At 42.6% G+C, this 16469-nt stretch overlaps 1 protein-coding gene across 7 annotated transcripts in view; it reads left to right on the top strand.

Moving 5' to 3' along the window:
- Window positions 1-10380, top strand: part of cep112 (centrosomal protein 112) — a 123922-nt gene extending 113542 nt beyond the window's left edge. For 5 of the 7 annotated variants that reach the window (XM_085454153.1, XM_085454152.1, XM_085454149.1 and 2 more), the window contains 3 exons: window positions 4722-4823; window positions 9196-9260; window positions 10058-10380. In XM_085454153.1, the coding sequence (XP_085310279.1) occupies window positions 4722-4823; window positions 9196-9260; window positions 10058-10061 (171 nt within the window). In that variant the 3' untranslated portion in view covers window positions 10062-10380. Of the gene's footprint in view, window positions 1-4721; window positions 4824-9195; window positions 9265-10057 lie in introns of those variants that run through there. The other 2 variants (XM_085454150.1, XM_085454147.1) reach the window with 1 other exon arrangement.
- The last annotated feature ends 6089 nt before the right edge of the window (window positions 10381-16469 follow it).

The following is a 16469-nucleotide window of genomic DNA, read 5'->3' as shown; positions in this document are numbered from 1 at the left end:
CCTTTTTCCTGTGTGCTGTTTTTGTTGAGGCACATTACATCAGCAGCCACCAATCCATCCCATAGTTCTAACAACCTCACTAAGATCTGTAGCCAGTTCTAATCTCCTTCTGCCTTTCCTTTTTTTTTTCCTTCTATTTTTTCTCCCTCATTTCTGTGAAGCGGTTTCCTTTTTTCCCTCTCGCAGCAAAGCGTTTCTGAATTCAAATCGCTCCTTGGTGAACTCACTGAGTGCCAACTCAGTGGATGTGGAGGCGCAAACTTTGTGAGTGGCGTCATTTTTGATGTACACCCTTGTTCCTGACAAGGTTTTTGTCACTCGGGAACAAGGGTGTATATCAAAAATGTCTTTCCAGCAGCTACCCCCACTCCTCTTCCCTCTTCCACCTCCAACCCCCCAACCTGTCCCACGCAAGCCTGTGCACACACACATACACCCCAACTTCATTAGCATACATCAAGCCTCCCCAACAATGTGACAAACTTCATTTGAACGTTGAAAGTGTTGAGGGCTTGTTCCTTTCTGCTGGCAGCTGTCAAAAACCATGCCATGTGACGGTACCAAACGCAAGGGAAAGTCAAAACCACAATCTAAAGACTATATATAGATGAAATGTTGTCATTTTAAGATGACTGGGAGGGGAAAACGACTGCCGCTCCTCACAGTCTTCAAAACTAGAGAATCACGCTTCATCAAGAACAAACAAAATCATCTCTCAAAGAGCTTCTGAGATGAAACCAGATTTCTCTTTAGAAAGTCAGCGTCCCTTTTCATTGCTCAGGGAAAATAGTGGCACACTTTTTTTCTCTCTGTGATTCCCTTCCTCTCTTTTCTTTCCTATTCACTTGCATCTACAGTCCGTCAGTGACCAAAGAACCTCATGGAAGGTTTGATCAGCAGTATTGTTCAAAGGCATCAAACATCTGTCCTAATAAGTGAGGAGCCTTTTTTCTCAGATGCCATCACGTCTCCTTCCACCTGTCAGAAAAATAAACATGCCTTTGCTGCAAAAATCATGTTGAAAGAAAAGTAAAATGTGTTTGCGTGAAGAAAAGGAGAGATGCAAGCAGAGGGACCTCGGATAGGGCAGGAAAATGCAAAGTCGAAGAAACGGCGTCTCTTAGGAAACGAGTCAGACATCTGCGGAGAGTTAGATGCTTCTGTCTTGAATTTTAACTCCATTGTGAGACATGGTGGAGTCAGAAATTTGAATTGATATTATACCTATTCTTGTCTGCTTTATGCTGTAACTGCTGTCTGTTAGATGTGTTGTTATGAACAAAAAAAAAAAAAAAAAGAGTCCTGCTTCCACCCACACATGTTGCATAGTAAACTGTGGCTAAGCTTTAGATCAGGGAAGGCAAATGTTGTGGTCTGCTACACTGTAGAAAGAGCAGAAATACACCCTCAGGTTAAAGGAGCCCTATATATATGCTTTTCCCTATGTACTCCTATGTACTCTCTTACAGTGGTGGATGCTTAAATTAAACATGGCCAAAGTTTGAAATAATGAGGTATGCACAAGCGAGCCAAAAGCTCAGGCTTCAGGCTGCTCTAAATTGTACACAAGTTTCTACTCTTGGATCTCTGTAATGTTAGTATAGACATCAGGCGCACAGCAGCCCTGCCTCTCCCACCACCACCACTGCCATCACCTGCTATTCAAACGTTCTCTTTACGAGGGGCAGCCAATCAGAAATTTGATTTAAAGCTATGCAATTAACTTGCAATCTTATTGCCTATGAAATGGCAGCTTTGAAGATGGAGACCAGGTCTGCAATTATTCTCAGTCAGCTGCTGTCTTCAGAGCGACTTTAGTGCATCAAGACGGCAATAAAATCGAGTCCGTTAGATGGAGTCGCTCTGCTACCAGTTTGCAATCAAATGAGATCAAGTTGGCAATTACTTGTAATCTGTTTGTATAAGACAAACTTGTCATCTACAGGAATTTAGCGTCCATCCAGAATCTCTTGGATCTGAAACATAAATTCAACAATTCCTCCACAGATAGTGACATAGTTACGATTTAACTGCAGCACAACATAAGCACTTGGCAAACTTTGATTTTTATATAAGATCCAATACAACCAGCTGCCAGCCAGCTATGGTGAGTCTGTTATTGCAAAGAAAAGCGTCATAGACAATGGGCACTCATCGGTGCAGCATGTTAGCAATCTGCTTGTGTTTATAAATTAGATGGCAGTTATTTGCAAAGCCTTCACCAACCTGTCTAAGAGCGATTGTAGTGAGTCTGAGTCACATCACTATTGTTTGGAGGTCGGTTACCTCCTACCAGGCAACCTGTCCAATCGCTTTGCAATGAAAAAGTTGGTTGTGCAACACCCTCAACCTCTGGGGGACCAGTTAGTCGCCGCAACTACTTGCAGCCAAAAAAAAGATCAATGCAATCAGCAGGAAAACACCACTTTTCCTAATCACATGCAGGCTGCTTTTCTATTTTTAATCTTGTGTGTGACTGAGCTATAAAACATCTTGTTTCAGAGGATGAACTGAAGGGCTGCACAAAGGGCTCGGTGAAAGATAAACGTATTATTTTAACTGTGACTCATCCAAAGCTGCTCTAGGACAATCCAAGAATGACAAATATGCAGCTGGAAATTTGTATAACAGGTATAATTCATCTGGATTTGAGGTGTATTTTTGTGTTTGTGTGTTCATGGAATATGTATGTGCTGTGCTGTTCCCATCATATTATTTTATGATGGGAACAGCAACAGAAAATTCAAGTAATATTTTCTCTTGCAGCCACTCTTTCAGCGCCATAACCATGAAGTCGTTGGTGCGAATGTAAGCTGTATGACCTTACCGTGTCATATAATACATGAACTTTTCTAGTTTGTCGCCCTTACGACCGTATGTACATCATCCAGCCGCCGTGAATGCGTTATTGCTGCCTTGCCGAATGTATGGGACAGAAAACGAAGACAGCATTGCCGCAACGGAGCTTGTAATTTAGGCAAAGCGGATTTCTCGTTGCTGCGGTGACGGCACCATACATGAATCAAGAATGCAACACTGAGGAACTTGGCTTTTGAAGACTCTAAGACTTATATTCAGAGTGGTTGGTAAGGGATGTGTTTATTCAACCATTGTTTATTGCTTCGGTCTGAGGTAGTGAAGTGTGTTTTGTCTTGGCTTGCCGTTTTGTTATGACTACAGGAGCTGCTATAGATAGAGACAGACATTTTGAAAATCTGCACTCCTCTTCGCTTGAGCCCTTTTTTTTTTTTTTTTTAAATCCTGAACATTCAAATTAAAGCTTCCAAGTTTTGTTTTGTTGGGTTTTTTAGCCCTTGTTTTTTAAAGGCCTCTCTTTCAAATTATCCTTGACTTCATTCTCACACAGCGCGGACAAAAAAAAAAAAGACATATTTTTGTAAACTGATGGATTCTCAGCCTGACGTTATTGGTCCAACACTTTCAAATGAATAGGGCAGACGGAGCCTGAAAAATTGGCAAAGTTGTGGCAGACTAATCTACAGCACACTGTGCCGAGACAAAGTGAGCTGCTTCATGTTGGGATCATTTATACTGAGGGTTGCTTTGAAGTGCTTCCCAATCCCTTTCATTGTGCCCAGGAAGATTAATTAGCCAAAGCCAGAACAATCAGTTAAATCCACAACAGGAAGATTATTTTAGGGAAACCAATCTTTTTTTTTTTTTCCCCCTCCCCATCCACCCACCGCCCCCACCACCTCATTCACGCTCTCTTCACTTGAAAGACTGATGAGAGGTGGGGATTGTGGGCATATTCTTAACGCTAGTGGACTTTGGCTCTGTAAAACACATTATGGTCATTTAAAATGCTCAGACTCTCTCCCCTGGTTACACCTTGAAATATGTTGGGGAGGAAGGGGGACAACTGTTGCTTTTCACGGGTCGAATTAATCCCCCGAGCTCTGTTAAACTATTCATCAAGCTCTGAATTAATTGATTCAGCGACTCTTCAAAAAATGCTGTAAATGTTTTTACAATACTGTTAAAGCGTGTATCTGCGTTTGTGTGTGTGTGTGCGTGCATGCGTGTGTGTCCATACATGTGTGTTTCTGGGTAAAAAGTGGGGGTTGCGCTAACCAAACCCTTTTCAACTTCTATAATCAAACTCTGGTTTAGTGGAGTGTAATTTAGCCCCAGACAGACTTCCTCCAGTCCTCCCCAGTGGAGATAGCTAGCTAGCTATTGAGCCGCTGCTGCTGCGTTTGATGTGTCCTGCCCTCCACCATGGCCCTGTCCTTTTCCAAACCCAGCTGTCTTGAGCCCATAAGTGCTTTGTGTCAGATCTCGCTGTAGTCACTATCATCCAGTAGGGGGTGTTGCGCAGAGCGAGTAATGTCAGTCTGCGGACCCCCTGTGGAGATGTGAAGGAGCTGTGAAGAGCGAGGGAATACTCTGAGCCATGAATAAAGAGGGGATACCCACAGTGTGTGTGTGTGTGTGTGTGCGCCTCATCTAAGGGAGTTGTTGGTTTGGCCTGAAAATGCATACATGTGAGTGTGTCTGTGGAAAGAAAGAAATACTTATTCAGCAACAATACCACAATTGTTATCCAGTTGAGACACACCGTTTAAGAGCGTCTCTGGGGCATCAGAGACAACAAGAGAGTGCATGATTACTATATATTACTTAATAAGTATTATTTGATTAATGTGGTGCCTTACTTTCTTGCTGACTATGCATCTTTCCTACCTCTGTCTTCTCAGGTAACCATGGTGCATAAGGAGTATGAGGAGAAGATCAAAGGTCTGATGCCGGTGGAGCTCAGGCAGGAGCTGGAGGACACAATCAGCTCACTGAAAGCTCAGGTGAGGTTTGATCTGATAGAGGCAAAGCCAGAGCAAGAAAGATGTGTTCAGTCTGTTGAACATCTCATTGAGAATCCATTCATTTTCTTCCATTAACAGCATTATAACTTATAAAGTCTTGAGCTGGGAAGTAGGTACAGCGATTTGTTAAGACATCTGCAAAAAATTTAATGGATATACAGTCTTTAGCTCTTTACCTCAGCTTTCAGTATGTGTCCATGTCTGTTTACTCTGGAGGAGGTTGTAAAACTTGGTGAAATGAGTTTGATAGTGTCCGATGAGTCAGTGAAGCTCACTTCAGCCTGATGATACTCATACTGAGCGATACTGAGGTCAGTAGTTAAGGATAGCTGCTGTTAGCTGGCATTAGTGAAAAACTTTGAAGTGGCTCTGACACTGTGGCAGGAAAAAAAAACGTCGTACAATGAGGGGATGTAATGAGAAATGGGTACCATCCTTCATATATAACTCTATAGTTTTATATCTGAAGCGGTAGACACAAATTAAAATTTTCACTTGGCTGGTCTTTAGCCACATACATGAAACACCATTAGGCAAAGCGGCGATGTTCGTGTCGGCCACTGTATTCAAGCTGGCGGGGTGCCATGGTGGCTCCCGTGAGCCAACAGCTGCTCCTTTGCATTTTTATGGATTATTTTTAAGTTTATGAGAGTGCATCAGTTTGTTGGAAGATGTAATTACTAGGGGTGCAACGATACACAAAATTCACGGTTCGGTTCGGTTCGATACTTTGGTGTCACGGTTCGATATTTTTTCGATACAAAAAAAATGTTCATGCCTTTTTAATTTGTCATTTATTAAAATTATAAATATATATTTTAACTCAAAAGTACAGTTTTTAAATTTAACCCTAACCCTTGTGCGTGTTTTTTATTTTGACAGCGAATGCGCACCTGCGGACCACTTATGTGCAGCCCTGGTTATATAGCTCGTCATATTGCAGCCACAGAAATTCTTTTGTCCATGAAACCATAAAGCTGCACTTTCTTTTTGCCTTATAGTCTGATTTGTCATAACTTCTCCGTTTTGTGGTAAGCTTTTCTTTGGCTGTCACTTCTTCACCCTGACCTGTCTTATTTGGCTCAGCAGAACTAAAATATATATCTGTCTGTGAAGGTTCTCAGTCATCCAGGTCATCGTAGTCAAATATAAATCCTGCTGCTTTTACACACGGACTCACATAAGCTCAGCGATTCTCTGCGCGATCAACCTCTCACATGTTTAAGCTGCGGGAGATTTCACTTGTCATGTTTGCATAGTAAGCTAACGATTAATAAGACGATGTCAGAGGAATTGGTGCACAAATTATCATCACTCACAGATCAGTGCTGTCGCTCTCTATACACAGTTCGCACGATTGCAAAGTGAAAGCAAAAAACAAGCGCAAATTCAAACACGATTTCAATATGTCACATATTGACAGTGGCTCACCGATGCCAATGACATAATTACCCAGCTACATTTCTGAAAGAATGCAAAAGCATTGACATATATTTTTCCTTCTTACAATAGCCCGACGGGCAGGGCAGAGATAGATTTTGGTAACCCGACTGAAAAAATCGCTAGCTCCAGGACGTCAGGCTAGCGATATTGCAAGCCCTGTATCTGATTGAGGAATCATGCATCTTTGGAAAAGAGAGTTTATTACAGAGAAATGTCTCTTTCCAAAATAAAAGCTATACTATCCGCTTCTTCTGGGCTATATTCTCAGCAGCATAAGGAGAATCATGTGCTAACAGCTGTCTAAATGACTCGGCTAAAGTTAGTAGCATGCTTGTTGTTTTTGTCTTTGCACTAGGATGATGTCGGCGTAAATGTGCAGTCATATTCGTTGTGTTCCCACTAGTGCTTTCAGGTTAATCTCGTTGAAATGACCTTAACGCCACAACACGGCAAATCTCCGTTAACGAGCTACCGCCGATCGCCCCGTGCATGGGGCTAGACGGCCAACACGTTAACGAGCTAACTGCGCTAACACACTAGTTCCCACCCATGTAATTGAGCATTGCATGGCACATCCAACATACTGTTTTACTTTAGTCCATGACTCGCTTACCTTCAGGGTCATACGTCACATGAAAACCAAAATAATTCCAAACGCCAGATCTGAATGAGGGTGGGGGAGGTGCCCTGCGCTCTTCCTTCTGACTATGCTGTCTGTGTTGAGCGCTCAGTGGATCTGCGCTCGACAGTGCAGCCTAGGCGGAGTAGTCGAACGCAGATTCACTGAGCGCTCAACACAGACAGCATCGTCAGAAGGAAAGTTGATAAAATAAATTACAAATGTTGTATTGTTCGATACATATGCGTACCGAACCGAAAGCACTGTATCGAACGGTTCAATATCGATACGAATATCGTTGCACCCCTAGTAATTACATACTAATCTATATATGTTTACGAGTACAATATTCTTTATTTCTATTAAAGAAACTGAAAACATGACTGTATCTGTTAGTAGTTTTTAGGAATAGATCTCCAGGCTTATTCAAGGGTATTCAAAGCTCTTCTTTGGATGTTGGCTGTCTTTCATATTCTTTGTCAAGATGATCCCCCACTGCTTCAATAATGTCGAGGTTTGGGCTCTGAGGATGGCAATCCATGACTGAGAGCGATGTTTCATTGTGTGTTTTTGGATTGGCATTGTATTTGAGATTATTGTCATCCTGAAAAATGATTTTTTTTCTGCCACTCAGACACTTTCCAGATGGTACTGCTGGGTGGATTTAGTTTGCTGGGTGTAGATATACAGACAATGGATGTAAGCTGCAAACATGCCAGATTTGATCATATCTGCTGATTTACATCCTTAACCCCCAGGCAGGTCCCATGAAACTATACAGTATGGAAGTGATCGTATGCAGATCCACAACAAACCACACATAACAAAGACACATACAAACAATATACCATCCTCAGGTAGAAGTGATCACAGATCAGGTTGGACATAAGCCATTGCCTGAGATCTGGAGAGCATTCTCTTTATTTTAACTACTAAACTATTGCAGTGTTTACTTCCTTTTGTTGTTATTGCAGGATTTTGTGTGTTTTCACTTTCTTCTGTTATAAATCAATCAAAACTGAGGTAAAGCCCTCTGTATGAAACTAGATGTAGACTTATTTGTTTGAGTGAGACCTCTCTTCCGTGCAGTTTCGGCGTAGCACTCGATCATGGCCTCGGCATTCACTTCGGACCCTGCTGATCCTCTCTGCAAATGTTAATCTCTCATTGTCTTCCCCTCAGATCAAACAGTCAGCCTTTGCATAACCGCACTCGTACGTTTCTCCTCCGAGCCGTGTCCTTTGTCTCAGCATTTACATTGTAAATAATTTTGTTGGAATAATAATAATAACAGCGTGCAGTGCAGGTCTCTATAAAACGCTCTCATCATTAACCCCTGCCTTGTTCAAATAGCGCTTCCAAGATCCCGTTTCATTGGACAGACCGCAGCTCTGCGATCAGAAATGTTTATAAAATGCAATTCATGACCAGAGCGGCCTCTCCTCTCATTGACAGTGTCTTGGGTTTTGCACATTAAAGTGCATTATTTTATTACATAGTTTGAGAAAGAAAAAAAAAAGGTGCAGAGAGTTTCCGTGTCTCTGGAGGCATCCAACCACATTTGGGTATGGTTTTGCATATACTTTCCCAGTGCGAAGTGCCAAATGAAATGCTAGAACTTGAACTGAGGTCTCCCCCACAGAAAGGAATGTACCCTCGGCTCCAGTACGGTAGTCCCAGAACAATGCGGATTCTTTTGGAGCTGTGATTATTCTTCCAGGCTCTAGATGCCGTGTAAATGTAGATGGAGTTTATTTTCACTTCAGCGAAGCACACTTCATAAATAAACCGGCACTTTGTAGCCAAACAAAAGAACGGTGCTGCCTCCTAACCTCGGCTAACCTGGGCCTGTAATCTTCCCAGCGTGCCTTAACCCCGCTGCCCTAATCTCCTGACCCCCGGCCCCCGCTGTCGTGACCCCAGGAGTCAACAACCGAGGTTTTCTTCTAAAAAAGCACAACAGACCTAAATCAATCAAACCCTTCTCCACTTCCAATTCCTGTGTCCTGATGAACCAGTTCTTGCTTCCTTCATACTGAATATATTTGAACTCTTTACCCCTTGAAAGCCAACTAGGAGTAGCTTTTGATGCTCTTTTCTAACCTGAGTGGTTTCGGTCATGTTTCAGGCCTGATTATGGATATGATTGGATTTGCAATTTGCAGTTACGCTTGTAAAAACATAGAAAACTCTTCTAATGGTCACCAAACCACGTCTTTGTTTCGTTTTCGAAACTCGTCATAATGGTGGAAAGAGTTGAAGATTACCCCGTGCCGTTCTCTGTTTCAGGTTAACTTCCTTCAGATGAGAGCCTCTTTGCTACAGGAAGACCTGGATGCCTGTCGCAGCAGCAGGTGAGCATGTCGATCTGAAGTAGGCCAGAGCAGTAAAACTTTATGAGAAATGAGTAAAATGACAGAAAAGGTTCTGGTAATTCGTTCCCAAACTATTCTGTAATCATAATATATGAAGTTTTTGTGTTTACTGTGGACCGTTAAAAAAAAAAAAAAGACTACAAGTTAGTGGAAAACCAGGATTTTTTTTGTCATTTCATTGTTTCTCTTTACTTACAATTACCTTGGTGTAATATGAATGACCATAAATCAACAGAAAATGGTGTAAAATGTATGAAAATACAGTTAAAAGGTCCAAATCCGTGCATTGAGTCACATATTTTGAAGCTGTCCAGTGGGCCAGATTAGAGTCTTTGGCGGACCGATTCTAGCCCCATGGCCTTACGTTTGACATCCCCGGTTTTGAACCTACAGAAATGCATGTGTGTAGTACACATCATAATCAGTCTGCTGCCTTGCTTTAAAGGTGCAGATACGAGCTTTGTCTTTGACTAAGACAGCTTCCAGTCTGAAGGGCTTTAATTGCTTTCCCTGCATCCATCACACTGTAAGAGCCATTTATGTTTTTGCAACTATATACATGTGCAGCGATGACAGCGCCCTGTCAGACAATGCCGCAGCTCACGTCTGTGTGCGCAATGCTCCCAGGACTGTCACTCACGGCAGATCACAGGAAAACTGTTATTTCCCTGCACTCTGCCCTCATTCCTAAAAGTGACTGTGAGTCAGTAAGGAGTGAGTAAATCAGAGCCGGTTTGCATTTGTGTTGAAATTACGACGAGTGTCTCTCTGCACAGGTAACAGCACGGTAACGTCAGGCTGATCTTCCGCCCGGACATGAAGGACGGCGTCGCCGATCAGGTGTGAGCACTGTTGGCCGTTACGAGTATTTCACACACCTGCCACGTCATCTTTTACTTTGAAAGACTGTTTTTTTTCTCTCCATTGGTTTAACATCTGAAATATTTATTCATTGTCAGATTTTAGTTTTGTCTTGTTCAAAAAAAAAAAAATCTCGTGTTTTTAGCTTTTTGTATTGTTGTTTTTCATATCATTAACTTGATGTTATTGATGTTTTTTTTAAATATATCAACTGCTTTTAATAAAACACTTTGCTTCAGTTTTCTATTGTCCTCCTATTATTTTTTCCTTATTCCGAGCATGTTTTTCATCTTCTTCAAATACCTCATAATTAATCCCTTATTTAGGGGGAGCTGTGCCATTGCCTTTGTTTTTCAATGACCACAAAATGCATGTTAACCAAGATTAGCTGTGTAAGTACAGTCCCAGACCTTGAAATCCCATCTCCCCATCACTGTTTAGCATTGCCTTTCTGCTTAAGACCCCATTTGAACTGTAAAGAGTAGTTGGGGGGGTTTGTGGTTGTTTCAGATAAAGACCGCCGCAAGTCGACTGTTTGAATCTCAGGCCAAAGGCTACAGTCCTCGGCCCCAGTGTTTCTGCCTCAGCGCACCACTTTGTGTTTTTACCAGCGACTCAAACCCAAGCCGATGATGGAGTCCGCAAAATGGTCACCCCGTCTCCAAAGTCTCCAGCTCAGAGGCTTTTTGATGATAATAACATTTGGTGGCTCCATAATGAGCCATTGTCTGTTGGGTGCTCTGTATGGTAGGTGAGGAATGCATGGGCTCGAATTGATTTTTGGACAGTTTGGAGGTGTTATTAAATCCCTTAAATCAGATTGGATTTCAAAGAGAGGCGTCTGCACGTATTTGCACTGGAACGGCTTTTCTTCTGACGCCCGCAGTTCGCGTGTTGCCGTTGTCCGTGACCTTTTTCCCGCTGTCTCCAAATGAAACACGATTCCCTTTGCTCTGTATTTATTTGATGTGCTGATTCTGCTGCCCAGGCAGAGACAGAGGAGAAGAAGAATAGGAAAAAAAAGAGACTGAAAGGAGAGAGGAGTGTCAAACCAGCAGGAATTTAGTCTTTCAGCACAAAGCCTTTGTAGAGCGTGTTGTTTCTGGACGAAGTGCACAGAGGAAACATAGCTATTACAACACAGCATCTTCAGCGCATGCCTGTACATCTAAGGAAGTATGCGAAAGGGTGGTTTGCATGGTGTTTGTAATTACATTGCCTCTCCTCTCATTGACAGTGTCTGGGGTTTTGCACGTTAAAGTGCATTATTATTATTGCATAGTTTTAAAAAAAGAAAAAGTGCCGAGGGTTTTCGTGTCTCTGGGAGCACCCAACCCAAATGAAAGTACTTTGTACATCATTTCCAACCACTTACAGAGACAAGTTTTAATAGCAGGGACTGTATGTGAACATGGCTGCTGCTCAGTATTCAAGTTAGGTTGGGACGTGGTACTGAGCTCCTGAGTCTTTAAATTTCAGGTAGATCAGCTGGTGTCTTTGATCAAATTTAAAAAGAAAACTTTCATCTGGGCCGTGAGCGTGCACAAATTGTTTCAAAAGCAGAGCAAGATTTTAACTTTCCATCTTTGGCTGCGGTACACAAATTCATTCTCATGTAATTCTGAGACAGTCAGATGGGAGACATTTGATGAACTAACACAGAATCATCCAGTCTTACAGATGCTGACAGTGCAACACTGGTTTAAAAAATCTTGATAGTTGTTAATAAGTAATATTAATAACAGTTGCTGAATAATTTGTTTCCTAAACATTGGTTGTGTTCTTGCATTGCTTCAACGTTAGCTACTCATACATTTATGTACAGTCCCCATAAACCATTACCTACTTACATATGTTCAGTATGGGACCATTTTGAAGGGCAAGGCAAGGCAAGTTTATTTGTATAGCACAATTCAACAACAAGGTGATTCAAAGTGCTTTACAGAGACATTAGAAACAAGAACAAATAAAAAGCATGATTAGGGGGCAAAGACCTCATAATCGTGTCCTTGTTGCACCATTTTCTACAGGAATTGTATTTCTTTCCCACGTCTCTTTACTCTTAATGCTCAAATATAAACTCATCTGCCGCTTTATTAAGGACATCTTACCTTCAGAAGTGCTTTATTCTTCATAACTGGAGGTTCTGGAAACATGACATGACAGAATCTCTCACTTGCTGCAGCTGACTCTATTGGATTGAGATTTCCAGCCTTTAAAGGCCATTTCACTAACATGAACTCAATGTCATGTTCAAGAAACCAGATGATTTGAGCTTTGTGACATGGTGCGTTATCGTGCTGGACGCAGAAATCAGAAGATCGGCACACTGTGGTCATAAAGAGATGGACATGATCGCCAAGAGTGCTCAGGCAGGCTTAAACGATTCTTATTTGGTACTAAGAAAAAAATCCCCCACTACATTCCACCACAACCAGCAGTGTGAACCATTGATATAAGCCAGGATGGATCCAAGCTTTATGTTGTTTACTCCAACTCCACTGCTCTAAACCTACTAACCCTACCATTGGCGTTTTGCAGCAGAAATCACGACTCATCAGAGGCAACATTTTTCCAATCTTATCCAGGTGAACTGTAGCCTGGGTTTCATTATATTATGGCAGGAGTGGCACCTGGTGTGGTCTTTTGCAGTCCATCTGCCTCAAGGTTCGACATGTTGTGCGCTCAAAGATGCTCTTCTGCATACCTCAGTTTCAACATCAACAGGGCATTTTCTCCCTGAAAACTGCTGTTCGCTGTGTGTAAAAATCCCATCAAATACTCATACCAACCATGCCACAATCCAGCTGACTTAAATCACCTTTTGTCCCCTTTCTGATGCTGATTTTGAACTTCAGCAGGTGTCCTCAGCATGTCTAACACGCCTAAATGTGTTGAGAAGCTGATTGGCTCATTAGATATTTGCGTTAATGAGCAGTTAAACAGGTGTACTTACTGAAGTGACAGTGAGCCTGTATAAATTCAGCTTGATTTATAGTTGCGCCTTATGAGGTTGCACGCTAGCTACAGAGCCTTGGTACATAAATACAGAAACTAAGCAGCGTGTCACGACTAAGGCAGCTTTAGAGAAAACCTTACATAAACAACGTAATTATGACAAATGTAAGGATTAACACGAGGCACCATGCAACGTGAAGGAAAGCATGTAAACTTGGGTTGTGTGAGGCATGGGGGGATTAAATTCAATATGGTTGTAGTGTTGCTCTCATCCATTGAAGTGTAACAGTGAACTAAAAATCTGAATCAGCAAGAGTCCCATTAACCCCAAAATTGACGTCATCACTGTAACTGATGCAACCGAGCCGACACACGTGGTATTTATTAGCTGCTGTTTCCTGAACCTGCGCCTGCTGATGGGTATTTGCTTCAAACGGTAACAATATCTGCGTCCTCTTTTTACCTTTACATCAAAAAGAGATGTTTTACGCCCGGATATTGTCTCCTGGGTGATTTTTTTTACTGTAAACACAAGAACTGACAGAAGTAGGTGCAAAATTTTTTTTTAAAAAGTTGGAGATCAAGCCACATCTGGTTTAACCTCTGCATAAAGATCATCTATAAAAAATGTCAAACACCCACTCCCGAGTCTGTCATTAGAAAGAGGGCTGCAGACGCGGTTAGACAATAAGACGGGCACTTTGTTTGAAGCATACGGAGCTATTAAGGTTGGCTGTAGATCTAAAGGTTAGTGTGTTCTTGGGCTTATTTAGCAGAAGCCCGTTTTCCTCATTTACACCCAAATAGGCTCCAGCCATAACCTTTCCTTTAATCTGTGTTATTACTCGGACATAGTTTCACTCTAATTGATTGTCCACCAACCAAATTACCTCCATAATTGTGCTTGTGTAAATACAAGCCATGAATGTCATTTCCACAGAGCAGACATGGCCCCATTAAGGATCAAAGCCCTCGCTTCCTCTCGGCTATCTCCACATCAGACAAGCGGACTGTTATGTGACAACAGTGAAGGGCAGTTAGGCAGCTCCAGAGGTTTGCACTCATCCACCGTGTTCTTCCTTGCTGCTGCTGCTGCTGCCTCCGCCGCTGCTCACGGCTGATGTGTGACGCTCGTTCAGCTGAGATTCCGGCTGATTTTTAACGGGGCTCGCTTCAGCTGGAGGTTTTGGTGTTTAGCTGTCCTAATGAGGGTTTTCTCGAGCGCGTGGGAATTTTAAATGCCGCCGCAGCCGAGATCAAAAGTGCTGCATGTCACTGAATCTGAAATGATGCCGTTTCTCTGTGCAGATGAACCTTAAACTGTTCTTTTCTGTATGTGTTTTACGCCTTTAGGATATCAGAGAGGTTATTTGAGGACATTCAGTAGCTGGCAAACCAAACAGGCTGCCGTGTGCGTGTATATACCTTAGTCTCAGCCCTTGTGACAAGCCGCCGGGAATGACTGTACATCAGTGTTTGATTGACAAAGTTGCTGCTTGTGTGTGTGTGTGTGTGTGATCATACGTGCAGCTGGGTCTTTTTATAGAGCTTCATTGTGAGTCAGACCCTAGGAGGCCGGCGTTTGGCTGCTGTACACTGCTTGCATAAATAAACCTGTTTATCGCCAGCACTTCTGTCTCTCTCTCACACACACACACACAACGCCTTCAACACGTTTCACTTACGCTGTTTATTCTGTCTTCCATCTTGTTTTTTACCTTTGTTGATTCTGTATTTATGGCAGTGATCCCGCCCCCCCACCCCCCCTTCCCCAACCTACTCCACCTCCCCTCCTTTTTTCCTGGGCCCTTGTCACTCAAACGCAACAGGAGCTATGAAAAGGATATGCCGCTGTGTGATCTCAGGAAGAAGTGGGTTACAGGCTGGAGTGAAGAAGGCACAGCAGGTTGTGTTTGTGTGATTGTGACACGGATCTGCCGTGTGGGTTGAGCAGAGGGACAGACGTCCATGCATTCAAGACAGTGTGGGAGGTTTTGTCTGTACCACTTGCCCTATGTCTCTGTCTGGGTATGCGGTATATCTCGCTCCTTCTTTTTATCTTGCTCAGCCTCTCTACCTAAAGTGATAATGGGTCAGTAGACAATTGCAAAACTGGCACTAATCACCTGAAAATGCATCTGTTTTTGTTTTTTAGCCATTCAAACCTTTGCAGGCTTTTGGATAATTTACCTTGGATTTTCTCTGTGCTGTCACGGTACTCCCACTGTCCTGGGGGAATGACTGGCATGGCAGGGCTGTTAGATCATCTAGTTGGTCTATAAAAGCTCTTCCATCACATTATATTGAATCTACACCTTCCTCATCCTCACAAGTACTTTGTGTACTCTGACGCTGCTGACACCATCGCACCATTCATGTTTAAATAAGGTGCACATGGCGCATTAATGCTAAGCAATAAAGCTTATAAAGAAGCACATGCACCCGCCCACATTTAGTCTTTTTCCATCTGTTTTACTTTTTCAGTTAATGCAAATATCTAATCAGTCCATCACATGGCAGCTATTCAGTGCATGTAGGCATGTAAACATGGTGGAGATGACCTGTTGAAGTTCAAACCGAGCATCAGAATGGGGAAGAAAGGTGATTTAAGAGACTTTGAATGTTGAATGGTGGTCTGACTATTTCAAAAACTCACGATGTACTGGGATTTTCCCACACAACCATCTCTAGGGTTTACAGATACCAAAAATAAAGAAGATCTCCAGTAAGCAGCAGTCCTCTGAGTGACAATGCCTTGTTGATGCCAGAGGAGAATGGCCAAGCTGATAGAAAGGCAACAGTAACACAAATAACCAGTCATTACAATTGAGGAATGCAGAAAAGCATCTCTGGATGGACAACATGGCAGACCTTGGAGCAAATGGGCTACAGCAGCAGAAGAGCTGCCTCTCCTATTAGCTAAGAATAAGAAACTAAGGCTACAGTTTAGGATCCATGCTTCCTTGTATCGACTGTCCAGGCTGCTGCTGGTGGTTTAATGGTGTGGGGGAGATTTCTTTGGCACACTCTGGGCCCCTTAGTGCCAACTGAGTATTGTTTAAACACCAAACCTACATGAGTATTGCTGCTGTCCATGTCCATCTCTTTATGTCCTCAGTGAGTCCACATCCCAAACCAATAGAGCATCTTTGGGATGTGGTGGAACAGAAGATTCCCGTTGTGTGCAGCCGACAAATCTGCAGCAACTGCGTGATGCTGTCATGTCAATATGGAGCAAAATCTCAGAGGAATGTGTCCACCGACTTGTTGAATCATGATGAATTAACGCAGTTATGAAGGCAAAAGAGCCGTACGTTGGTATCCAGACAGCCATCTTTTTGAATTATGTCATAATGTTATTGTCAACTT

This window comes from Copadichromis virginalis, linkage group LG4 (genome assembly GCF_057382275.1).
Source record: "Copadichromis virginalis isolate Kocher_CV1m ecotype Utaka linkage group LG4, C_Virginalis_male_GT1.1, whole genome shotgun sequence".
Taxonomy (NCBI): domain Eukaryota; kingdom Metazoa; phylum Chordata; class Actinopteri; order Cichliformes; family Cichlidae; genus Copadichromis; species Copadichromis virginalis.
The sequence above is the reverse complement of the archived record's forward strand: the minus strand, read 5'-3'. Positions and strand labels throughout refer to the sequence as shown.